A 27,095-nucleotide genomic window follows, 5' to 3' on the forward strand; every position below is an offset into this window, starting at 1 on the left:
GCCCCGAGCTTTTATACTGAATTTGTCAGCTGCGGAAGTGCACTCCGATTGGCCGACGCGGGAGCCAGGCCCCCGCGGCCCCCTCCTAGAGCGTGGGGAAGGGGAGGAGGCGGCTCGCGTCACTGTCAGGAAGCGCGTGTCCTTGTAAACAGCGGCCACGAGCCCGGTGGCTCTGCTTTGCTGCAGGGGGAGGGGCTGCAGAGACAGAGCCACTCAAGCAAAGGGACGCTGAGGGGTTGAAGCACATAGAGTTTAGGACTGCGGGCGTACACCCAGTTGGATATGAGAACCCAGTGTGCGGCAAGAGACGAGGAGGTGCCTCAAGATATGCCCGGAAAAGTCTCGCCGGACCCACAGTTGCTGTAGCTTGAGGACTGACAATACAGTAGAAGACCCCAGAAAGCAGGGAAGGGACAAGCTGGGAGAAATTAACATTTGACCTAGGGGTTAACCAGAGGTTCCCAGTACAAATTGATATTTTCACAGGTGGGAGGAGGAAGGAGTCAGGAAACAGGGCAAGAAATGAGTGTGGGTTCTAGAAGAGTCAGTCCATAGAAGAGTCTGAGTGTTCTCCCATGAGTGGAAAAGGGAAGACTCTTGGAAAGGGCAATTTAGGTATGCAGAAGGTGAGCAAGGGTCCTGGGAACACTGAGGTAATAAAGGAGTGGAAGATAGGACTCTTATCTACCAAAGGTTGGGGTCACTGTGGTCACTTGCAGAATTCTGATGGAGAGTTAAAAGGGTCAGGGCACGGCTTCCTTCCGAGATGTAAAGGCGATGACGGGAGGGTATCTGAGATCTGCCTAAGATGACACAGAGAGTACCAGCGACAAGGGACTTGTACGAATGGGACTGTACCTCGAGAGTGGTCTCTAGGAATTTGCATACCCTGTACCTTAGCCCAAAAGCCCTCCCTTAGTCACCCTGGGCTTGTCAGCTTTTGGAGGGCCGACGGGGCGGGATAGCTGGGGCGCGGTTGCCCAACCCCACTCCCTTCCTTAGAAACAGGCTAGGGAAAGAGAGCCGAGGCAGGAAGTGTGGCAACAGCCCAGAGGGGAAAAGAGCCCGGCCCTGTCTCGTCATTAAGAGCCTAGGGGACGGTGAGCCCTGCCCTGGGCCCTGCCAAATTCTGCGCCTGGGAAAAGGTGCCCGGGCAAGCGACCCCGAGGAAGTCACAGCCTAGCTACAGACGCCTCCACTCACAGTCTGCTCTCCCCCATCCAGTAATGGTTCAGCCTGCAACCATCGGCGACTACTAAGACTGACAGCCCAAGGACTGTTCCATTGACCTACTTGAGGGGGAGTATGTAGCCTGGGAGCGGGCTTCGTCACCAAGGCAACAGGCTGGAGTCCGCGAGTTGGATTGGGGGCGGGGCAACCCCCAGAAGTTCTCCCTACCATCCATATTAGGGCACAGGAAGAGGTAGGACCAGAGCAGTCTTAGGGCGGCAAACTAGGAGCAAGGAACCCGAGGTAGCTGCCAGGTCCCAGGGCGCGCCCAGGCCCCCGGATGGCTAGTCTGGACCAGCCTCAGCCGCCACCCCCGGACTCCCCCTCATCTTCATCCCCTCCCCCGGCGGCCAGGCCCAGCCCCTCGGAACAACTCTGGGGCTGAGCCCTGTCCCGCCGGGCCAGATTGGACCCAGCTTGGCAGGTCCTCGCCTGCCCGCGGGCCTGGGTCGGACTTTGCCCCCCGGCCCGTCAGGGCGCGGAGGGGGCGGGATGATGGTTTCAGGCATCCCTGGCGCCTGGGCAGGCTGGTACAGGGCTGCCTCCTCCCCTGGGTATGTGCCCTGCCCCTCTGCCAGAAGATCTAGGGTCTCCTTTCCCCACTCGGTATTTTTGAAGTCTGGCTAACTAGTCTCACCTACTTCCATTTCAGTAGTGGGTGAGGTACCTTCCACCGCTACACAGAATACCTAAAGGAAGGTGGCCTCCCTTGCTAAGGCGTCTCCTTCTTCCCACCCAAGTAAAAGGGCAAAAACCACAAGAGGAGAAAATGGAAGAACCCACAGCCCCTTCTCCAGGAATGTCAAGGTACAGGTTTAAACAGCAAGACTTCCAGTTAGGTAGGTGAAACTTCACGTAGTGTAGGAGCCACCAGAGGAAGGGGGTGAGAGTCAGTCCCATCTCTTCCTCTTTCTCAGACTCTCAGGTCTCTGGTAAGATAAAGGACGCTTCTTTGTAGAGAGAAGCTTAAGGACAAGGGGTAGTGTGCGACAGAGAAAGAAATCGAAAGAGGCCAAAGAGAAGCAGCTCTGAAGGACTCAGGGGGAGTCCAACAGAATAGGGGCATCGTAGAGGAAGGAGCTGGGGACATCCCAGTCTTTGAAGGATCCTTGTGACCCTTAAGTGCTCCCTCCCATCTTGCCCTTGTTTGAAGAGCTCCCCTCCCCCACTCCAGTCTCGAGGGAGATTCCAGAAGCCGCTGAGTCTGCGGGCATGCTGCCAGGCCTGTGTCTCCTGCCCATGCTAATAACTGCAGCTGACATGTGGCCTGGCCTGAGGGGGTACTGGCCGCAGCGTTAGGGCCAGGGCAGGACGGAGGGCAACATGTTGGAAAGCCAACCTGCCTGTCCCACTGGCCAGGAGGCCACACTGACTCACCCACGCCACAGCTGAAGCTGGCTAAGCCAAAGCAAAGTCCTGGAGAGAGGCCAAGGTCTGTCCAAAGAGGGTCGAAGGGGAAGACAAGAGTGGGTGGCTGGGGGCAAGGAGGCAGGACAAGGGGAGACACCCAGAGAGACAGATGGGGCCAGGTTAGTCTCATGCAGACATGGAGACTGGGAGATACTTAAGACAGGCAGACAGACTGTCTGAGAAATAGTAATTATTATTTTAATAGCTAACACTTATACGGTTCTTACCATGGGCCAGACACTGTTCTAAAGTGGCTTATATAAAGTTGGTCATTGGCTACTTCCAAAGAGCCGGGCAGTTTCATAATGTGTGCATTTCCATTTAACAAATGAGAAACTGAGGCCCGGGAAAGAAAGGTCCTTTAATAGATGTCTCCGAGCTAGAAGTACTAGAATTGGAATTGGTACTTGGTTGGGCTACCTCCTGAACACTGCTATGTTGCAATGGGCATTTCTGTAGTACCCGCCACATACAAGGCTGAGTGGATTTTTCTACAAAGGGCTTTTTTTTTTTTTCTTACCCTTCGCCCCTAGAGACAGGAGTGGAATTAGGCACAGAAAAGTGATAGTGGCAATTATGCCACAGTGGGGTCTTCCCTCACACTGGCTGCTTGGCTGTTTGCAGGGGGTGGGGAAGAGACCAGCCAGGGAGGGCAGGGCCGGCCAAGCTGGTACAGCCGGTTCCAGGCCCCTACCATTCTCACTCTTGTGGCCTGGGCGCCACCTCCTCAAGTAGCCCTGCTGGCGCCAGGCCGGCCCAGCGTGGAGGGTGTGAAGATAGGCCCCTCCCCCACACTGCCTGGGTTACAGACCAGCACCCTGGCCTTCCTTGCCAAGCATTCCCAAATCCCAGGGCCTGGGACCAGGGGCCACCACTCAAGATAAGGAGGAAGCTCCCGTTCCCCCCCCCCCCCCCCCCCATCCACAGGTCTCTCTGGGGCTTTTGGTCTTGGCACCAGGGACTTCTCCTTCTTATAAATAGTTTGGTGACCATTCTCCTTCCTGGCCCCACTGACCGGTGCTGCCACAGTTGCCACCAGGAAACTGGGCTGGGGGCTGCCAGTGAGTCATCCAGTGGGCAGGCTGGGGCGGGAACCCGCAAGTCACGGCACCCAGTCTCCAGTCCCTGCCCCTGGGTGTGGACTCGTGGCTAGGCCAGAAGAAGCTAAGAATCAATCCCAGAAGTCTTTGTCTAGGAAGCCCCAGCCTGCCAGCCTCCCATCCCCCGACCCCACTTCTGCAGTTTTAGGGGTCCCTCACCCCTCATCTGGAGAGGAAGTTGCTGGGTCTTCTTGGAAACAGCCTATGTCTACCCTCACACTGATTCAACTGGGCCCACAGGGAGTTTCCCACCCAGCTGCCCAAGACTTGGGGGCCTAAGCTCCAAGGTGTTCCCTTTAAAGAGATAGATCAGTAAACAAACAAGCAAAACAAAACAAAAAAAAACCCCAAAAACCTGAGCTAGCCCAGCAGAGGAAGCAGGAAAGCAGCAGGGAAGTAGGGGCAATGTTGGGAGAGGAAGTGCCGGGATCTCTGGGCCCCACAGAACCTCAGCAAAGGGTGTGTGAGGGGGGTGCAACTGTTGCTGGCCTGTTAGGGCCTGTGTGAGCACATGAGGCCTGCTCAGGGCTCTGTCTGCTGCATGCTGCACTGGTCCAACCCTGCAGAGGGTGTGGGCCTATTTGTGAGAGTTCAGTTCTGCTTTGTGTGTGTGTGTGTGTGTGTGTGTGTGTGTTCCATTAGATGGGCTATATATATGGCTTTATTCTAAGCATGCCTCTGGCTAAACGTATTGTGTCTGGTATGTGTGTGCAAGGTACATGTTTTTACCTGACACATGTGAAATGTCTGTATGTTTCTATGTGGTTATATGGCTGGTCTCTGTGTGTAGGTATATAGCCTGTAACGGCTTGCCCCCCCCCCCCCCACCTCCCATAGACCAGCCATGTCTATATATACACTCCAAACATAGACGGGGCCAGGGGGTAGGAGGGGCACACCTTATGTCTGGTTTTTGTGGTCTATGTGTGTGCATGTTTTTATGAGAGGATGAGAAGAGGGGGGGGGGGCCTGGTTGGTCTGTATGTCTTGTGTGTGTTATGTGGTCTGTGGCTAGCTGTATGTGTACGTGAGCTAGCATAAGCTCTGAGCGCTTCGTGAACAGTCTGTGTCACTAGTCACGGCTTCAGTTGCGCGGTGTCTCCATGCTCGGTTCCTGTTCATCAGTGCTGGGCCGTGGCCTGTTTCTGCCTCTCTGCACTAGGTTATTCGTCTGTCCAGACCACATCTGAGACTGTGTCTCTGTCCCCTTCATGTGCCATATGTTGGTTAGGTCTATTAAGAGAGCACTTTGGCTGGGCATGGTGGCCCAGGCCTTTAATCCCAGCTCTCAGAACTCAGATCTGTGAGTTCTAGGCAAGCTGGGTCTACAAACTGAATTCCAGCCTAACCAGGACTATACAGTGAGACTCTGCCTCCAAAATAAATAAGTAAATAAATAAATACCCAAGGTGATTGTGTGTGTAAGTCTTCATCTCCAAATGTATGTGCCACAATTAAGTTGGTAGGTGCCTGGGGCACTCTGACATGGTATGTAGGTGACTGTAACGCCTCTGTACATGTCTATAGATGTATGTTTGTCTCTCCTGTTTCTGTATAGTAATAATGTTGATGTGGCTTAGAGGCTCTCACTGTACTTCTGTCTTTTCTGGGAATGTCAAACCACAAATGTGCACTTCTATCTGCTGACACCCTGCCCGTGTGCAAAGCTGGTTTATCTGGGTCACACCTATCCTGACAGTGTGTTTTGTTTGAAATTCTGGGGATTGAATCCACTGGCGGCTCAGGCTTGCTAGAACACCCAGGTCTGTCCCCAGCCTACTAGCCAGCTTTTGACCTGTGGATGCCTTTGTGTGTTCTCTTTCTTCCCCCTAACACTGTGCTACATCTCTGATTTGGCTCTTATTGTATCAGCCACTGCTGGGCGACTTAGCCAGATGTATGTCTGTTTTCCCTGTCTTCATGTCCCTGGCTAGTGCCCTGTGTCACAGAGGTTTGTTCCTCGGGACCGGCTCTCTCAGAGTGACCGTGTATGTGTTGTTTGTATGTGTGTACATTTCTACAGAGCACCCCCACTTCACCCCCTCCCCCGCAGTCTAGCCACCCTGTTTACTTTGCCCCCAGCCTATGTCTGCCCTGCCCTGGGAGGGGCTGACCCTCTTGTCTGTCCAGCAAGCTGTCCACAGGATGTTCCCGAGACGCTGTTTCCGGCCACCCTCAGGTCAGGACCCAGGCGTCCAGGGTGGCGGGGGTGGGGCTGTATCGGTGTGTGTGGGGGTCCATGTCAGGGCATGAGAATGAGGGTGGGGGGCGGGGAAGGGACTAACCCAACAGGTTCAGCCTCATTCCTGCCCCGCCTCTCACTTCCTGGGTGCCAGCCCCGGGCAGGGGTGGACCGAATGAACCCCGTGGCCTCAGAGAACGTGGGTGGGGCACGGAGTAGGTGTTTTCTGCTGGGCACCTGGACACTCAGGCCTGAGAAACCCCTCCCTACCTCGGTGTCCAGCTCTGAATTTGGAGCGTCCTATCTATTATTCATCTGATCAACACAACAACTCAACGAGCTGCACCTAATTTTCAGATGGGGAAGCAAGAGTGGGAAGAGACAGGATCTTAACCGAACCGAGCTCCCTGCGCAGCTGAGGCTTCACGAGAGCCGCAGCCAGCTGAGCAGCCGCCTTCCCCCCTAAGCAGGGTGTCTGTGGGGTGCAGTAGGCGCCCCAGTCGCTGTGAGGCCATGCTTTCAAGGGGTACCCTCTTGCTGTGAGTCAAAAAAAAAAAAGCCCCTGGACGAAATGAATAAGAAAACGATTTTAACCGTTTCGCTGCCACGATAGGCTCTGCCAAAACTTTCTGTGGGCTGGTGGGCGGGGGCACTGGGTTCCGGGAGTCGGGGCGGGCGGGGGGGGGGGAGGATCTGTTAATTCAGAGATGGAGGGGGAGCACCCCCACTGACTTTCGCAATGGCCAACGAAAGGGGACGCCCACCCGGCCTCCTGTCTTGTGAGGGGTAACCCCTCACTCAAGGTCTCCAGAACTTGATTCCTAGTCCTGGATGGCCGGAGGGGGGGTCCCAAAGTCCCCTCCCCAGGGGCATGAGTCATATACAGGGAAAGCCGAGAGTCATGAGTCACCCAGGCAGAGCAGGGGGAGTGAGGTCGAATGCGGTCCAGCGACCCCAGGGCTCGCCTGAGTCACGCATGCCCTGGCCCTACTGACCCCCAGCCCTGCAGCGCAGAGATCAGGAGTGGAAAGCACATGGCCGGCAGGAGGAAAGGCAGAGCGGGAGGAAGCAAGCACCGGCTGATCCAGGAAGCTGTTTCCATGGCAACCGGGGGGGTCTCAGCTCAGTGGAAGATGGTCTTCCCAGCAGGGACTGCCCCACCCAGAGTGCTGGGGAAGCCCCCATTCGTTCGGCCCTGGGGCCCCGAGTTTCAGGTAGGGCAGGAAGGGGTTAACGGCAGTCTCTCCCCCCCCCCCCCCCTTACGAGTTTCACCTGCACTCCTAAGTCTCTAGTTTCGCAGCACTGGGCCTCGCGCGATCCCGCGGCTGCCCCCGCGCGCTCACGCACGCGTACGGCCACCCCACCCCCGGCTTGCACTCGCACGCACGACCGCGTCGGGCTCCACGCACGCAGCGAACTCCTTCGTGTCTCACGTCACGAACGACGCACGCGCCCCCGCAGTGCGGGGTGGAGTCCTCCCAGAGGAGAGTCGCGGAAACGCGACGGTAGTGCGTGGTGCGCATGTCGATCCCTCCACTGAGTAGGCTGTCTGGTGTGACTTTGACACCCCCATCCACACACAAGGTCACAAACAATTCTGACCCAGTGTGTCTCAGCAGGATACACCTGCTGTGTGCTAGCAGAAACCCCTGTTCAGCTAGCTCTGAGAACGCCGACAGGGTTAGTCACATGGTCACACTGGCACATAACACCTAGAAGCAGAGTTACTTGGCCACATGAAAGTAGGTAGCAAATACACAAACAGAGCCATATGCACACACTGGCTTTTACATAATGCCACACCATCGAGGCAAAGGCCTCTGTCACCTGGGATTTGGACTGTACCATAAGAACCCCTCCCATGGAAATTGTGGCTGAGACACATGGTAGAGACAGCCTCGTCTTTGTCACCGACTTATCACAGGCAACTGTCACATGGATACTTTGATCGTTAAAGGGGTGTGATAAGCCAAGACCCGAGTAAGGGGGGCATTATCAGGGAAAAACAAACACAGGGTCTTCTAAATTGTAGAATACCACCACATTTCTCACACAAAGACTAACACAGACACTGACCCAGAAGAAGGATCATACTGAGAAACCTGTAGTTGGCACAGATACAGGAACACAAAACCACAACAGTCTCACAGCTTCCCCCTGGACTATGCAGAGAAACACAGGGTATGTGAATGCAGGTCCCTGGTCCTCCTAAACCCGGAGATTTGTTTGTTGCCTTTTGAGATAGGGTCTCACACCGTAGCCCCGGCTAGCCTGAAACTTGTTAGACCTTGATCATGGAGATGCACCTGCCTTTGACTTCCTTGTGCTGGGATTAAAGGTGTGCACCACCAAGGCTGGCTAATCATACTTTTGGCTTGTTGATGTTTTTGAGACAGGGTCTCGCTATGTAGACGAAGCTCACCTTGAACTCGTGAAGAGCCAACATGCTTCCTTCTGAGTGCCAGGATTAAAGGCAAACACCACGATGCCCTGTGTCCACTGTGGTTTTTGGGACAGTGTTTGGTGCAGGCTAGACTCACCTTCAACTTCTGATCCCTTTGTCTTCTCTGCTTCCCAGGTACAGAGCTTACAGGTATACCTCCACCAAGCCCAGCTTTTTCTCTCTCTCTTTTTTTCCCCCAAGTTTCTTTTTTTAGATTCATTTTTTTATGTGTATGAGTGTTGGCCTACATGCATGTATGTGCACCACCATGTATGTGCCTGGTGCCCAAGTACGTCAAATTTCCTAGTGTTGAAGTCATTGATGGCTGTGCGCCACCAAGTAGATGCTAGGAACCAAACTGTGGCCTCTGCAAGAGCAACAAGTGCTCTCATCAGCTGAGCCGTCTCTCCAGGCCCTGCACCCATCTTTTAAACTTGTGTATTATGCACAGATTAGTGTCCTGTACTTCCTGACAGGCATCAAATCTCTCTCTCTCTCTCTCTCTCTCTCTCTCTCTCTCTCTCACACACACACACACACACACACACACACACTTGTGCAAACTCCAGGATCCCAAGACACAAGTGGAGGCTAACCCAATCAGACCCACCACCTCATGCCTACACAGATAGAAGCACATTTCCCTTGGCCTTAGATACATAAAGCAGTGGGGCAGAAAGCTTGACAGGAGCACCAGCAGAACTCCAGTAACTGGGTGCTGGGAGACTGTTAGGGTCCCCATGGCAGTGGTACATGGGACTCAAACGAAGGGTTTTGCATACCCAATGGGGGGGGGTGCTGTCTTCTGGTTGTGGAACCCAGGGTCCCCACCCCAGCTGTGATGACTGGATCAGTATCCAGATGTGCAGGCTGAAGGGGATGGGCTGGGGTCCAGCTGTGGCCTTAGGGAGGGGTTGAGTCACTCACTTCCCAGCAGTACAACCCAGGCTGGGCCCAGCTGTTCCTGGAAACAAATAGGAGGAGGTGGGGTCCCCAAACCAGCCAGAGGTTGCTGATCCCAAACTTACAGGGCAGAGCCTCTAGGTTCCTACAGAAGGAGGCTGTCAGCTCTCTGAAAACATTAAAATTCTCTACACCTTAGACGGGTTGGCATCCTCTGAAATATGAGGTCAGTCCCAGAGGAAGGGTTTGTGGGCTCCTTTTGCAGAATCGAAGGCACTTCTAGCCACAGCATAGCTTCCTGGTTGTAAAAACAGATCGCAAGTCTTTCCCTCTTGCCAACACCTCGGCTTTGACTTTCTTTCCTTCCTCTTGCTGGCCATGCAGAAAGCTACGGCTCCTCGCCCCCATGGACAGTGAAGCACCTTCACTTCTTTATTTGTTTATGTACGCATTTATTTATTTTGAGATAGGGTGGCTCTATGTGGCCCTTCCTGTCATGGAACTGGCTCTGAAGACCAAGCTGGCCTCAAACTCACAGCACTCCCCCTGTCTCTGCCACTGGAGTGCTAGGATTAAAGGTGTGGGCCTTTTTTTTTTTTTTTTTAAAGATTTATTTATTATTATGTATACAGTGCTGTGCCTGCATGTACATCTACAGACAGAAGAGGACATCAGATCACATTATAGATGGTTCTGAGCCACCATGTGGTTGCTGGGAATTGAACTCAAGACCTGTGGAAGAGCAGACAGTGTTCTTAACCGCTGAGCCATCTCTCCAGCCCCAAAGGTGTGGGCCTTATACTCAACTCCTAATGGTCCTTTTTTTTTTTTTTTTTTTTTTTTTTTTTTTTTTTTTTTTTTTTTTTTCCTTGTCTGGTTTTGTTTTTCCAAGGCAGGTTTCCTCTGTGTAGCTTTGAATGTCCTGGGACTCTCTCTGTAGACATGGCTGACCTCAGACTCAGAGACCCGCCTGCCTCTGCCTTCAGGCGTCATTTTACTCTTGACTTCTTAGACATCTGGGGCACGTGTAACATCGCCCCAACACTGGAACAACTTAAGTCACCCCTCCATGCCTGGATTCTCAGAATTCTCCGAAACTCCAAAACTCCCTGTAACTCCTCACCCCAAATTGTTGTGTCCCAGAATGTCAGCCACATCTTCTTGTAACAAGCATGATTTCTGGGGTGTGTGTGTGTGTGTGTGTGTGTGTATAGCTTTGTTTCCACTTTGGGGCATCAGCTTCTCTGGTGGATGAGAGTGAGATGAAGGAGCCAGTTGGCAGCTCCTCTGACCAGTCCAGTCCGGAAGCAGGTTCCTCCCTGTCCTCATTCACAGTGCTCAGAGACTGGAATCTGGAAAACAAGGTGTACAGTGGTTGTGGACGTGGGAATCAGCCTCCAAGGCTCTCCACTGTGTGCAGTTGAGAGTTTGAGAGGGTTGTCACAGAGCATCTGTGGTAGATGGACGATTCCCCCTTAAGACTGAGGGTGGTTGGCTGCTGTCATTGGGCTTACCCCACTGGGACACGGTCACTGGTTCTGGGCTCCATATGTTGATGGAGGCTGAACATTACCCGGCTCCAAACCTGAACTCGTCGCAAAGCAGAGCTGACTCCACTCCTCCCTCTGGGTACATTTAATAGCCTCTAATTACAGCATATTACCCCACCCGCCTGCGAGGGAGGGGCTTCCACTGGAGCCAGGGTCAAAGGGCAAGGTCTGGGGCTCCCCCCCACCCCCCCCACCCCGTCAAAGCCAGAATACTTTGTAGCCCTTGTTTACTCATCAGCAAAACGGAGTATCTGCAAGCTTTTTAAATAATGAAGTTTCCAAAATTAAGAAAACAAAACCAGGGAATTAAAATAGCATTTTTAGCCGAGCAGTGGTGATGCACGCCATTAATCCTCGCACTTGGGAGGAAGAGGCAGGTGGATCTCTGTGGGTTTGAAGCCAGCACGGTCTACAAAGTGAGTTCAGGACAGCCAGGGCTACAAAGAGAACGTGTTTCCAAAAATAAAAAATAAAATAGCACTTTACTCCTAGGGTTGTGGAGGACATTCAGTTGTCTGTGGATATATAGCTTAATGTAAAGTCTGCAAACAGTAAGCACTCCACAAATGATATCTTAAGACTTTATTGTTAAAAATTGATAGGTCTTAGCTGGGCGTGGTGGCGCACGCCTTTAATCCCAGCAATCGGGAGGCAGAGGCAGGTGGATCGCTGTGAGTTCGAGGCCAGCCTGGTCTACAAAGTGAGTCCAGGATGGCCAAGGCTACACAGAGAAACCCTGTCTCGAAAAACCAAAAAAATAAATAAATAAAAATAAAAATTGATAGGTATTTCTTTTGAGCCTTCTGCGATAACCTAAACTGGCTCAACCCATGGACGCACCCTTTTCCCAGAAGGAAGCGTTCCTGCCGTCTGCGCGCCCCCTGGTGGGCTTCAGGCGCCCTGCATCTTTGGCCTTAAGTATTTTAAAGGCAGGAAGATGCTCAAAGCACACGGGGCTGGGATGGAGCTCAATGAAAGGCGACTCCCAGGCTGGGCAAGTCTTTTACTCAGGATATCTGCCTCCTTGACCATTCCTGTTCCCGACCACACACGTGTCTTCTTGAAGGATCCTAGTCACATCTCCAGGATACTCCACGGCTACGGGAGTGTTAATCTCTCTTCGCCCATATAAAGAAAGGCTCGGATCAGCCGGGCGTGGTGGCGCACGCCTTTAATCCCAGCACTCGGGAGGCAGAGGCAGGCGGATCGCTGTGAGTTCGAGGCCAGCCTGGTCTACAAAGTGAGTCCAGGATGGCCAAGGCTATACAGAAAAACCCTGTCTCGAAAAACCAAAAAAAAAAAAAAAAAAAAAAAAGCTCGGATCGGCTAAACAGGATTTCTTTCAGCTTTGTGCCTGTGAAACTGGGTGCAGCAGATCCGCCTTAAAGGATCTAGAGTACCATTCCACCTCAAAAAGAGAGACCGCGAGGAACCGAGGCCACCACGCTCCCGGCGGGAAGAACTGAGCCAGACTGACACCTAGCGGCAGCATGTGCGCCCGCCGGTGATCCGCTTTTAAGATGGCGAGGCGGAGGGGCAAGTGCTCGCCTTTGGAAGAGATCATGTGTCTGGGGCGGAGCCTGCGCCAAGGGGCGGGATGGAGCGGGGCGGCGCTCTAGGCCGAGCGGGAGGTCTTGGCTTCGGGCGCTCGCTGGTGGCGGACCCGGAGGCTGCTCCTGCGCGCCGGGGCTCCTTGGCCCGGATCGAATTCGATCTGGAGCCATGAGTGTGGACAAGGCCGAGCTATGCGGGTCTCTGCTCACCTGGGTAGGTCGGGGGCGGGGCTGGGTCAGGTGTGTGCCCTTTCCTCTCGCCCTGTCTTGGACTTCTTTCCTCTGTCTTGGGGCTAGAAGGAGGAATAATAGGTCGTAGGCTTGCTGGGCCGTTGGACTCTGACCTGACCACCTGCTTCTGTCACGTGGGCAGGCCTGAGGAACAGGTGAGGCCCCGCCCCTCTGGGGCACAAACCTGGTCACGTTATCAGTGAGGACCAAGTGACTCATGGTAACGCCCTGACCTAGGCTTTCAGGGTTTGCCTGTCTAGGTGAAATGAGGCCACGCCCCCTCAGTGCCCAGGTGTGTAGAAGCCACGCCCCCAAAGAATTGTTATAATGGTGCTACAAGCCAGTGAGGTGTTTGATGAATGGGGGAAAAAGTCTGCAAAAGAGGTTGTTCCAGGTCCTGAATTTTCCTGTTGCCCCTTCCGGTCGCCTTTAGTTGCAGACGTTCCAAGTTCCACCTCCCTGTGCCAGTCCTCAGGACCTGAGCAGCGGACTCGCCATAGCCCATGTGCTGAATCAGATGTGAGTGAGGCTGAGTGGGAGGGTCCCCAAGGGCTCCCCAGCCAGCTCATCCTACCTTTTCCGCCCCTAGAGACCCTTCCTGGTTCAACGACGCATGGCTCCAGGGCATCACAGAGGACCCAAGTCCCAGCTGGAGGTTGAAGGTGACAGGTGGATTCATGACTAGGGAATAACTAGAGGATGGATTTAAGAGGTGATCGTGAAGGGACAGCTAGACACATGTCCTGCGTGATGGACAGGCAGACCTGCCAGGAAGAGAGTCAGATGTCTGGTGGTCAGCAAGCTACTTTTATCTTTATATTGAGCACCCGCAGTAAGACAAAAACTTGCCATCGCTCTTGTGATGTGGGCATAAAGCGCATACACAAACAGATGTTCACTTCCAAGAGGCACAGCGGCAAGGTGCTTGTAGTGCCAGCTATTTTGATATGCTGAGGGAGGAGGATAGCAAATTCTCCATCACCTTGGACAACTAATTATGATCCTGTTTCAAAACTTTAAAAGGGGGGGCGGGGCAGGGATATAGCTTAGCAGTAGAGGATTTGCTCACCCTTCACAAGGTCCTGGGTTCGATCCCGGGCAGCACGGAGAACTGGTGGGGTGTGGTAGCCAAACCAGGTGGCACGGGATCCCAGCACCTTAGGAGGCAAGAAGATAAGGAGTTCGAAGTGAACCTTGGTGGCTACACAGCAAGTTAGAAGCCATTCTGAGCCATGTGAGATGCTGCCTCAGAAAACAAAACTGGACCAAAGGGATGGCTTTAGTGGTTATGAATGAATACTGCTCTCCCAGAGGACCTGCGTTCAATTTCCAGCACAGACATTAAGCAGCTCTCAACCACCTGTAACTTCAGCTTCTGCAGGCACTCGTATATGTCCCCCTTCTCTCTCTCTCTCTCTCTCTCTCTCTCTCTCTCTCTCTCTCTCTCTCTCTCTCTCTAATAAAATAAATGGCACATGCCTCGGGAGGCAGAGGCAGGCGGATCTCCATGTGCTCAAGGCCAGCCTGGTCTACAAAGTGAATCCAGGACAGGCAGGGCTACACAGAGAAACCCTGTCTTGGAAAACAAAAAGATAAAAACAAAAAACAGAAAAGCAGCCTGGGCATGGTAGCACACACCTTTAATCCCAGCACTTGGGAGACAGAGGCAGGTGGATCACTGGGAGGCCAGCCTGGTTTACAAAGGAAGTCTAGGACAGCCAAGGCTACACAGAGAAACCCTGTCTGGAAGAAACAAAAACAACAAAACATAAAAACCAAACAAAAAAATCAAACAAAAACAAATCTAAAAACCCCAACAAAGCAAATTCATATAAATCTATGAAAAAAATAAATGGAGGGCTATGAGAGCAACGGGGTGTGTAGGTGTTTTTGTTGCTGCTCTGGTTTTTAAAGACAGAGTTTTTCTGTGTAGCCCTGGCTCCATAGACCAGGCTGGCCTCACATTCAGAAATGCACCTGCCTCTATCTCCAAAGTCCCTGGATTAAAGGCAGATGCCACCACTTGTGGCAAGGATTCTATTTTAAGTACTGTTGAAAGGCAGGGAATTGTTTTAAGAGAAGAAAGACACAAGCTGGCTCAGTCATTTAGAAGCCACCCCTGCCTGCTTGGGGAGGAGTGCAGTCCAGGCAGCAAGAGTAGGAGATGAAGGCAGGTCAGTGGGCAGCAGCGAGGGGCAGGAAGCAGAAAACTAGTAAGGAGCTGGTGTTTGTGGGGGGGGGAGGGTGTCGGTGGTGGCTCAATGGGAACGTCCCAAATCCCCAAGGCCCTGGATTTGATCACCAGAACTCCTACCCCCCCACCCCCCCACCACCGTCCAAAAAAGGTGGGAGGTGAGAAGCCGTGGGTGCAAGTTGTCCAAGAGAGAGGTGAGAGTAAGTGCCAGGCAGTGAGAAGCCAGTGGATTCTGAGACTTGTGAGTAAAGATGGTGAGGTAGGCACTAAAGTACTGGCAATGCACATGAGGCCTGGAGGAGGAGGAGGAGACTGAGAACAGGGCCAAGCAGTAAGAACAGAATAAGCAGGGAAAGAAAAGTTGAGGGATGGGGGGGTGGGGGGTGGGGAGGGAGAGGAAGCGAGGACAGGTTTGGGGGTGGCGCTCCAGGCCTCCAGGCCTAGATATAACTCCTTGTCCTCAACCAGGTCAGGAAACTGGAGAAGATCTTACAGAGCTTGATGGAATATTCGAAGGATGTGAGTAACGGCAAAGGGATTTAGGGGGCTGGGTTGGGAGACAGCATTCCGTCTGTCAGCCCTCACAGTTCATTCCCCCCCCCACCCCCGTTGGTGTTCTCAGGTCCTGGGGCACCCTGTGTCGGAGCAGCATCTCCCAGATGTCAGCCTCATTGGAGAGGTCTCAGATCCTGCTGAGCTTGGCAAGCTGCTTCAGCTGGTACTGGGCTGTGCTATCAGTTGTGAGAAAAAACAGGGTATGAGGAGGGCTGGAGGGGAGGAAGTCAGAGAAGTCCCAGAGCTTACCCTGAGGAAATGCTCTTTCCTCTGCTACTTCTCCCTCGTCTCAGCCTCTCACGTCCACCTTCATCCCCAGAGTATATCCAGAGAATTATGACGCTGGAGGAATCTGTTCAGCACATAGTGATGGAAGCCATACAGGAGGTGGGTGAGGGCATCCCACCCACCCACCCCCAACCTCGGCGGCAATCTGAAAGTGTCAGGGGAGGGGACATTTCTAGGATAGAGGAAACTGGGCACAGACCTGGCCTTGCCTGGTAAGGTATGGCCTCTGCCTGGAAGTCAGCCCACCAGCTCTTGTGTATGTCAGCTCTAAGTCAGAACCCTGAAGCCTCAAAAGGTTTGACCTCCCGTGGTTCCCCCCCCCCCCCCCCCCCCCCCCCCACCTCCCACCCTGGAAGGAGCCTCCAGGCAGGAGTTAGCTGGTCAAACTAGCTTTAGGGAAGAGAGGGGGGAAGGGAAGATAGACTTGGGGGGGGGACCGGAAGAGGTACCTAAACTGAATTGTAGAAGTCTTGACGGTTGGATCAGAGCACCTAGCTCATCCCAATGTCCCCTTCCACAGCTCATGACAAAAGACACTTCTGATTCCCTGTCACCGGAGACTTACGGGAACTTTGATACACAGGTAAAGATTATGAAACTTGCTAAAGGTTGCACCACCACGGTTCTCTGGGCTACTAAGGGGGAAAGGCGTGTCCTCATGTAATCCAGGCAGCAAGGGTGAACTTCTGATCCTCCTGCCTCAGCCTTGCTTGTAGCTGGCATCACAGGAGATGAGGGGGCTTGTGGTTTTGGTTTTTGTTTTTTTTTCGGTTTTTTTGGCTTCTCTGTGTTAACAGCCCTGGGGTTATCCTGGACTCACTTTGTAGAACAAAGTGGTCTCGAACTTACCTCACAGAGATCTGCCTGCCTCTGCCTCCCCAGTGCTGGGACTAAAGGTGAGTGCCACCCACGCCTGGCTAATAAGAGGGCTTGTTATCATTAAGCTTAATCAACCATCCCAATCCTCTTGAGGTCTTAGCCTTGTCCTTTGCCAGCTCTCAAGGGTTAGATGATGACTGACTCTTGCGCTGGAGCGATGGCTTAATGGTTAAGAGCACTGTCTGCTCATCCAAGGGTCCTGAGTTCAGTTCCCAGCAACCACATGGTGGCTCACAACCATCTATAATGAGATCTGGTGTCCTCTTCTGGTGTGCAGGTGTGCATGAAGGCAGAGCACTATATACATAATAAATAAATCTTTAAAAAAAAAAAAAAAGGAAAAGGAAATGGCTCTTCTTCCATTCTCTTAGGATTCCAGCCCACTCTTAGATCCTGGAGCTTCTTGACCCCTTCCCCCATCCCTAGAAATCACAGCTTTGCAACTTCTTTCCCTCATATTCCCCCTCCCCCGCCCCCAATCTCCTCAGTCCCGCAGGTACTATTTCCTGAGTGAGGAGGTGGAGGAGGGTGATGAACTTCAGCAGCGCTACCTGGATCTGGAACGGCAGGTGGGTGGGGCTGGTGGAGCAGGGTCCCTTGCATAAGCCTACACGGATAAAAAAAACCTGGTTCGCGCTCCAAGTTGACCTGCCTTCCCTGCCCACAGCTTGCGCTCCTTTCAGAGGAGAAGCAGACTCTGGCACAAGAGAATGCTGCCCTGCGGGAGAGGGTGGGCCGATCGGAAGTGGAGAGTGCCCCGGGCCTCACTGCGAAGAAGCTGTTGCTTCTGCAGTCACAGCTGGAACAGCTGCAGGAGGAGAATTTCAGGTGTGGTCCGCTGGGGGTGGGGCCAGGGCACTTGGGGCCAGAAGGGGGTGGAGGGTGGGGGCAGGGCATTGGGGCCAGAAGGCCTCTATCTCCTTCTGTCTCTCCCCCCCCCCCCACACACACACCCTCAGGCTGGAGAGCAGCCGGGAAGATGAGCGGCTGCGCTGCCTGGAGCTGGAGCGGGAGGTCACTGAGCTGCAACAGCGGAACCAAGCACTGAGCAGCCTGTCTCAGGAGGCACAGTCATTAAAGGATGAGATGGATGAGCTGAGGTAGGTGGCGGGTCCCGAATGCCCGCCACATACCTGCAGCATTGGCACAGAACCCCCCTCAAGTGCTATGGCACCTCCAACTCCCAAATGCAAAGTGGACTTTTTTTTTTTTTTTAAGATTTATTTATTTATTTATTTATTTATTTATTTATTTATTTATTTATTTAGTGCATAAAGTGTTCTGCCTGCATGTGAGCCAGCAGGCCAGAAGAGGGCACCAGATCTCATTATAGATGGTTGTGAGCCACCATGTGGTTGCTGGGAATTATACTCAGGACCTTTGGAAGAACAGCCAGTGCTCTTAACCTCTGAGCCATCTCTCCAGCTCGCAAAGTGGATTTATTATACGCCATACCTCCCAGGCTCCAACATGTCATAGTGCCACTACAGTGTCCTGACCCTATTCTGTCTCCTGAGAGACCTCCTGGGTGCATGGAGCCCCCTTAGTTTTACAGTGTCATTAGCCAACACCTGACAGCACCCTTGACAAACAGAACCCCTCCTCACACTCTCCAGATCCCACTGCACCGTTTGGATCCCATCATGCACCTGGCTTCTAGGATGTCATCGCAGCCGCCTGTGAACCTACTGTGCTTTCTGTATCCCTAAAGACCTCCTATAACCCCATACACTCTTAGAATGCTAACACGTCTCACTTCTGAAGACTCCTCACAGCTTCCCCAGGATCCCAAAGTGTCCTTATCACTCACTCTGTTACCCCACAGCTCTTCTGTGTCTGCGCAGTTTCACCCCTGAGAATCTGCTGTCACCCTCATGACCCCAACCAGCACTACAGACCCGCTGACTCCTTTACCCGAATCCCTCAAGGCTGAAGGCCTTCCCTGCCCAACATTGCAGCTGGCCTCTGAATTTTTCCACCCCCCTATCCCTTTCTCAGGCAGTCCTCCGAGCGTGCGAGGCAGCTGGAGGCTACTCTGAACAGCTGCCGTCGCCGCCTGGGTGAGCTCCGGGAACTCCGGCGGCAGGTGCGGCAGCTGGAGGAGCGCAATGCAGGCCACGCGGAGCGCACGCGGCAGCTGGAGGAGGAGCTGCGCCGTGCAGGATCCCTGCGTGCCCAGCTCGAGGCTCAGCGCAGGCAGGTAAGGCAGGTAGCATCACCCCTTAACGGCCCACCGTAGTCCGCTCTGAGCACAGCTCGGTAGCCGTCCCTCTTGAGTTAACTAGGCCATGCCTTCTACATGCATGCCTCCCCTGCCCAGGTTTGTCAGCTCCACAGCTTCTCTTCCGCACCCCTCCTCCCAACTTCTTGGCACCACCTGGTCCCTTCTGTTTCCAGCCTCTCTTCCGCTCTGCTCTGCTCTTTGGTTGCTCTTCCTTCCTCCTTCCGTCTCTGCTGCCCCCCCCCCCCCCCCATTCTCCCCCCTTATTTATTTATTTATTTTTCATTTTTCGAGACAGGGTTTCTCTGTGTAGCCTTGACTATCCTGGGCTCGCTTTGTAGACCAGGCTGCCCCTTTTTTTATTTTTAAATAACTTTATATGTATACATGGGCATTTGCTCTGCCTGTGTGTCTGTGCACCTCATGTGTGCCTGGTGCTCATGGAGGCCAGATCCCCTGGGACTGGAGTTACAGACAGTTGTGAGGTGCCACATGGGTGCTGGGAACTGAGCCCCTGTCTTCTGGGAGCCAGGAGCCAGTGCTCTTATCTCTTGCGCTGTCTTCCAGGCCGTGACTTCCCTTCTTTTTTTTTTTTTTTTTAAGATTTATTTATTATTATGTATACAGTGTTCTGTCTGCATGTATACCTGCAGGCCAAAGAGGGCATCAGATCACATTATAGATGGTTGTGAGCCACCATGTGGTTTCTGGGACTTGAACTCAGGACCTTTGGAAGAGCAGGCGGTGCTTTTAACCATTGAGCCATCTCTCCAGCCCCCTGAATTCCCTTTTTTTTTTTTTTTTTCCGAGACAGGGTTTCGCTGTGTAGCCTTGGCCATCCTGGACTCGCTTTGTAGACCAGGCTGGCCTCGAACTCACAGCGATCGGCCTGCCTCTGCCTCGCGTGCGCCACCACCCCCGACCTGTTACATTGTATTTATTTCGTGTGTGTTTGTGCATGGTGCAAGCGGGCAAGTGGGGTTCAGAAGGCAACTTAGAGAAGTTAGTTTTCTCTTTCTGCCATGTGGGGTCCAAGGTTCTAGCTCCAGCTGTCAGGCTTGGTGACAAGTGCGTTCACCTGCTGAGTCTTGGGGCCCTCTTCTCTGGCAGGTTCAAGAGTTGCAGAGCCAGTGGCAGGAAGAGGCCATGAAGGCTGAGAAGTGGCTGTTTGAATGCAGAAACCTAGAGGAGAGGTGTGACCTGGTGACAAAGGAGAAGGAGGTAAGGCTTGAAGCCCTGCAGCTCAGGCTCCGCCCCCTGTGTCCTGGGATAGCCCATTTCCCAGGAGGTCCAACTGGCATCTTGCATCCTGTCCCTGTAGCGGCTATTGACAGAGAGGGACTCCCTGAGGGAGGCCAATGAGGAACTCCGCTGTGCCCAGCTGCAGCCGAGGGGATTGCCAACACAGGCTGGTGAGTTTTCAGATCTGGGTTGGGGATGGCCTAGGGCTGTACTTGAGTCCTCAAAGATGGTCCTTGAAAAGAGAACCCAGACGCTGGCCAGGGTGGGGGCGAATGCCTGTAATCCCAGCACTCAGGAGGCAGAGGCAGGTGGATCCCTGAGTTCGAGGCCAGCCTGGTCTAAAACGTGAGTCCAGGGTTATTACACAGAGAAACCCTGTCTGGAAAACAAAACAAAAAGCAAAACAAAACAAAAGAAAGAAAAAAAAAAAAAAAAAAAAAGGAAAGAAACCTGAAGATTTCTTGTTTTCTTCAGACCTCTCCCTGGATCCTACCCCTTCTGGCCCAGAAAACTTAGCAGCAGAGATCCTGCCAGCAGAGCTCAGGTATGGTTCTAGACCCATCCAGGCCCGCCCGTCCTCAGCCCCACCCTCAGAGGGCGAGCCTGCCATTGGTCTTGCTTGCTTGGTTTAAGTTTCCCTGTTCCTGTTTGCGCTCTGACCTGAGGGCTTTACTGTTCCAGGATCCTCGTTGAGTACACAAATTAAGTCCAACCCACGCACGTGGCTTCAAAAATCCCTACGTCCAGCCGGGCGTGGTAGCGCACGCCTTTAATCCTAGCACTCGGGAGGTAAAGGCAGGCGGATCGCTGTGAGTTCGAGGCCAGCCTGGTCTACAAAGTGAGTCCAGGATGGCCAAGGCTACACAGAGAAACCCTGTCTCGAAAAACAAACAAACAAACAAAAATCCCTACGTCCTAGCCCTGCTCACTCTGAGACCCTGGTTCTAGCCCCGGCATCGCTGGAGCCCCTCCTCCATCCAGTGCCTTTTGCCCTGCTCTAGTATAGTAACTCCCACCCCACTGACTGTTTCCATAGCTGGATGCAAATGGTTTAATCCCCCACCCCCAACGCACAGCCCCGCCCACTTTGATATCTTTCATTAGTCCTCCATCCACCATGCCCAGGTCAGTCCTCCAGAGCCCATGCCAGGTCCTCAGTACTCCTACCCCAGGGGCTCTTTCCAAGGCAGCCTCCTGCCTAGAGTTTCACCTAATGGGGCCCGTCCAGGACCACAGCCTTACTCGCTTAACGCTGTTCCTCAGGGAGACACTCCTGCGGCTTCAGCTGGAAAACAAACGACTGTGCCAGCAGGAGGCGGCGGACCGGGAGCGACAGGAGGAGCTGCAGCGCCATCTGGAGGAGGCCAACCGTGCACGCCATGGCTTGGAGACGCAGCACCGGTAAAGAGTCCTAAGCCATGTTTGTTTGGAAGGGAGACCTATATGCGGCCAGGGGCAAGTACTGAGCACCCTTTCCCCGTCAGGCTGAACCAGCAGCAGCTGTCTGAGCTGAGGGCCCAGGTGGAAGAGTTACAGAAGGCCCTGCAGGAGCAGGCGGGCAAGAGTGAGGACGTGAGTGCCCACCTCCTCCCTGCCTGGCCCTCCCTTGTGCTCCCCAGTAATCCTCCTTTCCCCCCCCACCCCTCTGCTGCCGGATGCCCGAGGAAGGCCACTGTGAGTACCACGGGTCCAGGGAGGCAGCCCATCGCTACCCGCACAGGTTTTCAGACCTTGCCTCACCCATTCCCTCACCCCCTGCTGCTTCTCTCCCCCAGCCCACCCTGCTGAAGAGAAAGCTGGAGGACCATCTGTAAGTGCGAAGAGCTCACTCCTGGTGTGGGAACCCTTGGGGCAAAGGTGTGGAGGATTGTGGGTGAAGAGGTCCAGTTCCCTCAGGCCAAGCACAGTCTCTATTTTGAGACAGGAAGCGGGCCTTGGATTCCTGACCCTCCTTCTATCTCCCAAGTGCTGAGATTGCAGGTGTACACTACCCTGCCTTGCTCTCAAATGCGATCTGTTTGTTTTTTAAAGTGTATTTATTTTGTGCCTATGAGTGTTATGCCTGCACAGCTGTCTACCACATGTGCCCATGGAGGTCAGATAGATGTGAGTCACTGTGGTGCTGGGAACCATACTTGGGTCTAGAAGAACAGCAAGTGACTTTTTTTTTGGTTTTTCGAGACAGGGTTTCTCTGTGTAGCCTTGGTGGTCCTGGACTCACTTTGTAGACCAGGCTGGCCTCGAACTCACAGCGATCCACCTGCCTCTACCTCCCGAGTGCTGGGATTAAAGGCGTGCGCCACTGGGATTACAGGTGTATGCCACCTTGCCTGGCGACAGGGAGTGATCTTTGTTTATTTGTTTGTTTGTTTTTTCAAAACAGGGTTTCTCTTTGTAACAGCTCTAGTTGTCCTGGAACTCACTCTGTAGACCAGGCTGGCCTCGACCTCACAGAGATCCACCTGCCTCTGCCTCCCAAGTGCTGGCATTAAAGGCGTGCGCCACCACCACCTGGCCTTCTTTTATCTTCTTATGAGACAAGTTCTCCCTGTGGATCAGACTGGCCTAGGGCTTGTAATCCTTCTACCATGACCTTCTTCCTGAAATGCTCATAGCATGAGCCATTATGTCTGGCTCAGAACCTCTATGAGAAAAAAGTAGAGGGTGGTGGTATGGGCCTGTGATTCTAGCACTCAGGAGGCAGAAGAGGGAGGAGTTCAAGGGCATCCTGGGTTACATGAGACTGTCTCAAAAAAACAAGACACACACACACACACACACACACACACCTGACTTACTGGTAGAGCACTGGCCTGGTATGTGCAAGCCTTCTGGGTTTCATCCTTAGTGCCACAAGAAGTGAAAAACAGGAACTATCCCTGGGCCTTGAGAGATGTCTCACTTAAGAGCACAGAAGAGCTTATGCAAATCTCAGTCCCCATGTCAGATGGGTCACAACCAGCTGTAACACCGGCTGCAGGGAATCGCACACTCTCTTCTGCCTCCCCAGGCACGAGCGCGCACACACATATGGTATACACAGACCCACACAGGCATACATATAACATATAATAAATCCTGAAAAAAAAAAAAAAACAGAGCACCGATCCTGGCTGCTGGATGGAGAATAAAACTGAGGTGTTGAAAACACAAGTGGATAGCCAGGTCATGATGAAGGGATGATGAGGAACAGACCAGTTGGGGGACCATGGGATGGGGAGGTGACAGAGCGAGGAGGTCTTTGTGGCTGTAATGAAGCTTCTGACTTGTGGGATACTACTTGGACAGAAGGAAAGCCAGCAGGCTAGGAGTGTGTCTCTGCCATAGAGAATCAGCCTAAGTTCAGTGAGATGCTGGGGTGTGGCCCAATATCAGAGTACTCGTCTAGCATGGATAAGGCCCTGGATTATGTCTCCAACATCATGGATGGATGGACAGGCAGAAGGATGGATGGATGAATGGACAGAAAGGCAGATAGATGGATAGATGGGCGGATGGATGGATGGATGGATGGATGGACAGACAGGTAGATGGATGGATGGATGGATGGACGGATGGACAGACAGGTAGATGGATGGATGGATGGATGGATGGACAGACAGGCAGATGGATGGATAGATGAACAGATGGATGGATGGATGGGTAGGTGGGTGGATGGATGGATGGACGGGTAGATGGATGGGTAGGTGGGTGGATGGATGGATGGGTAGGTGGGTGGATGGATGGATGGGTAGGTGGGTGGATGGATGGATGGGTAGATGGATGGATAGGTGGATGATGGATGGATGGACAAGCAGATGGAGATGCCAGCCCAAGGTCATCCTACTGCTTCCACGCCCACAGGCAGAAGCTGCATGAGGCTGACCTAGAGCTGCAGAGGAAACGAGAGTACATTGAGGAGTTGGAGCCTCCTGCTGACAGCAACAGTAAGTGGGGCTTGGCAGTAGCCAGGGCTGGAGGGAACCCAGAGTGCAGCGTGAAACTTGGGGACCACTGTTTGTTCTTCAGCGGCTCGGCGGATTGAGGAGCTGCAGGACAGTCTGCAGAAGAAGGATGCAGACTTGCGGGCCATGGAGGAGCGATACCGACGCTATGTGGACAAGGCACGCACGGTGAGGATGCTGGCAGGGGGCGGAGGGTCCCACTGTCCTGCCTCACTCAGGTCCTGCTCCCTGTTCCTCCCATCATTTTACATCTCCTGCCAGTTTGCACAGCTCTGCCCTCACACCTGCCATTGCCATATACTATGTCACATCATAGGCTTCTGCATGGTGCTGCTGCTAAGGGCTGTTAAATCCATTGTACTCCAGTGTGCCAAAAGGGTCTGCAAAGAAGAAGCTTGGGTGGGGGCAGAGCACAGTGGAAGAGCTTCTGCCTCAAGTCCACCAGTGAGGTGCTGGAGACATGGCTCAGTGATAGAATGCTTGTCTGTAGTCTATGAGCCAGTGTAGGTTTGTGCATGTGGCTGGGTATGTGGCTTGCTAACTGTACGTGCCTCACAGAAAGGAAGCCCTGGGTTCATTCCCAGCACTCCAAAATATAAGTAAATATATAACATAAAACCAAAGGCCTGGGTGGCTCAAGTTGGTATTCCGAACTATTTTGGAGGCTTAGGCAGGCTAGAAAGAAAAGAGCCAGGGGTGGTTTACTGTTATAATATTAATGTACTCCTTTAATCCCAGCATAATGGTTGGGTGCTAAGTGTAACAGGGCTTTCTTGGACCTCAAGCTCCCAGTAATGACACAGAGACCTTTTATTAATTATTAATGCTTGGCCTTAGCTTCAGCTTGTTCCTTAACTGGCGCTTAACCTATATTAACCCCTTTATATTAATCTATGTGGCTCATTAGCTCTTCTCAGTCCTGGCACCTGTTTCTGCCTCCGTGTCTGGCTGGCAACTCATCCCCTGCCTGATTCTTTCCCACAGTTCCTATCTCTGGCGGAAATCGTGCCCATCTCTCTCCAGCGTTTGCTGTTAGTCGGTCAGGTCTTTATTAAACCAACCAGGTGGTTGGAGGGAGTGTTTACAAAATACGATGCAGCAAACAAGTAACAGTGCAAAGTCCACCCTGTACTCAGCTCTCTGCTGGTACAGAAGCCAGCATCTGTAAACTGCACAGGCAGCACAGCCAGGCGTGGTGAGGTACACCTTTCATCCCCGCACTTAGGAGGCAGAGGCAGGAGGATCTCTCTGTGAGTTTGAGCCTGCCTGGTCTACAAAGGGAGTCTAGGACAACCAGAGAAACCCTGTCTAAAAACAACAACAAACAAAGACAGTCTTTCTCAGCATTAGGAAGGTAAAGGTAGCTAGATCATCAGCTTGAGGTCAGCGAGGCTGCATACTAAGACTCTGTTTCAAGTATATAGATAGATGAGAGAGAGAGAGAGAGAGAGAGAGAGAGAGAGAGAGAGAGATAAAAAGAAAAAGATTCAGGTGTGGTAGCACCTCGTGACCCAGAGGTAAGAAGATCACAACTTTGAGGCCTCGTCTGAGTGAAACCTTGTCTCAAACAACAAAACAGAATGACACACTCACTACAGCTTTGTTGCCTAGCATGTGTGAGGCCTTTAAGTTCAATCAGTCTCCCAGGACTGCAAAAAGTCACTGTCATTGTAATCAAGGTCACTCTCCTGTGATCGCTCCCCCTCCCCACAATCCCTAGGTCATACAGACCCTGGAACCCAAGCAGCGGCCACCAACTGTGGTGGCCCCGGAATTGCATACCCTGAGGACGCAGCTCTGGGAGCGGAACCTGCGGATAAGGCAGCTGGAGGTGGGTGCCCTCATCCCTTCCTGCGGCCGGCGGCGCAGCCAAGCCCTTGCCTGACTCTTGTTCTCCTTGGCAGATGGACAGTGAGAGGAGTCGGAGCCAACGGGAGCAGGAGGAAAAGCTGCTCATCAGTGCCTGGTACAGCATGGTGAGTGGGCTCTTCCACGGCTGACATGTCAGGGTCACGTGGCTTGGGTAGGCTGGCTTACCCCCTGTCAATTATCTCTCTCTAGGGCATGGCCTTGGAACAGCGGGCTGGGGAAGAGCAGGCTCCTGCCCATGCCCAGTCCTTCCTGGCACAGCAAAGGCTGGCTACCAATGCTCGCCGAGGCCCCTTGGGGCGCATGGCTTCTCTGAGCCTTCGCCCCACTGACAAGCACTGACACACCTCAACTTCCTGCCACCGCTGCAATCCTCCAGTTCACAATGGTGCCCAGCCTGGGGCCTTGACCTTGACTGAGGATATGACTCCTGCCCTTAGCTTCCTTAGATGGGAGAGAAGAGAGAGGCAGGTAGCAGGTGTAGCTAATCCTTTCAGCAATGTGATTCTTATTCTTGATTTTTCTCCTGTACTACCCGGGAGAAGCCTGATTTTATATTTGAAAAGAATAAAGACTTTAAATAAAAACACTTCATCTGTCATGAATGGACTCTGGGGAGCATGGTGAGGAGTAAAAAGTGGGCTAGGAACACAGACTATTGCTTTTAAGAAAGCCTTGTCTTGCAGGGCATGGTGGGACCAGGCTGGCCTCGAACTCACAGAGATCTGCCTGCCTCTGCCTCCCAAGTGCTGGGATTAAAGGAGTTCACTGTTTTTTGTTTTGTTTTGGTTTTTCAAGACTGAGTTTCTCTGTGTAGCCCTGACTGTCCTGAACTCATAAAGATCCACCTGCCTCTCCCTCCTGAGTACTGGGATTAAAGGCGTACACACCACCACCTGACATTTTTTTGTTTTATATATATATATATATATATATATATATATTACATGTATGAGTATTTTAAAAAAATATTTATTTATTTATTGTATATGAGTGCTTTATCTGCAGAAGAGGGCATCAGATCACATTATAGATGGTTGTGAGCCACCATGTGGTTGCTGGGAATTGAACTCAGGACCTCTGGAAGAGCAGGCAGCGCTCTTAACCGCTGAGCCATCTCCCCAGCCCAATGTATGAGTATTTTGCCCGCATGTATGTTGTGTACTGTGTATTTGCTTGGTGTCCACAGAGGCCAGAAGAAGGCATCCAATCCCCCGGAAATAGAGTTACAGATGGTTGTGAGCCACCATGTAGGTGTTGGGAGTTGAACCTGGCTCCCCTGGAAGAGAGCCAGAGCGTT

General features: G+C 52.9%; 1 protein-coding gene across 4 annotated transcripts; it reads left to right on the plus strand.

The window, feature by feature from the left end:
• Positions 1–12,421: 12,421 nt before the first annotated feature.
• Positions 12,422–26,375, plus strand: Hook2 (hook microtubule tethering protein 2). Of its 4 annotated transcripts, XM_051168810.1 has the most exons (22): positions 12,422–12,586; positions 13,037–13,122; positions 13,193–13,265; positions 15,266–15,316; positions 15,420–15,552; positions 15,672–15,739; positions 16,161–16,223; positions 17,008–17,088; positions 17,187–17,347; positions 17,479–17,619; positions 18,518–18,719; positions 19,851–19,961; positions 20,062–20,152; positions 20,457–20,526; positions 21,246–21,383; positions 21,467–21,554; positions 21,758–21,792; positions 23,826–23,908; positions 23,991–24,094; positions 25,647–25,757; positions 25,831–25,902; positions 25,988–26,375. In XM_051168810.1, exons 1-22 carry the CDS (start codon positions 12,542–12,544, stop codon positions 26,135–26,137), a joined length of 2,157 nt encoding a protein of 718 aa, XP_051024767.1. In that variant the 5' UTR covers positions 12,422–12,541; the 3' UTR covers positions 26,138–26,375. The 4 variants fall into 4 exon arrangements, 2 of the variants coding, with proteins under 2 accessions (XP_051024767.1, XP_051024768.1); XR_007833186.1 differs by having other exon boundaries at positions 21,467–21,656; positions 25,647–25,902; XM_051168811.1 differs by lacking the exons at positions 15,266–15,316; positions 15,420–15,552 and having other exon boundaries at positions 12,565–12,586.
• Positions 26,376–27,095: the final 720 nt, after the last annotated feature.

The sequence above is a fragment of the Acomys russatus genome, chromosome 26 (assembly GCF_903995435.1).
Source record: "Acomys russatus chromosome 26, mAcoRus1.1, whole genome shotgun sequence".
Lineage (NCBI taxonomy): Eukaryota > Metazoa > Chordata > Mammalia > Rodentia > Muridae > Acomys > Acomys russatus.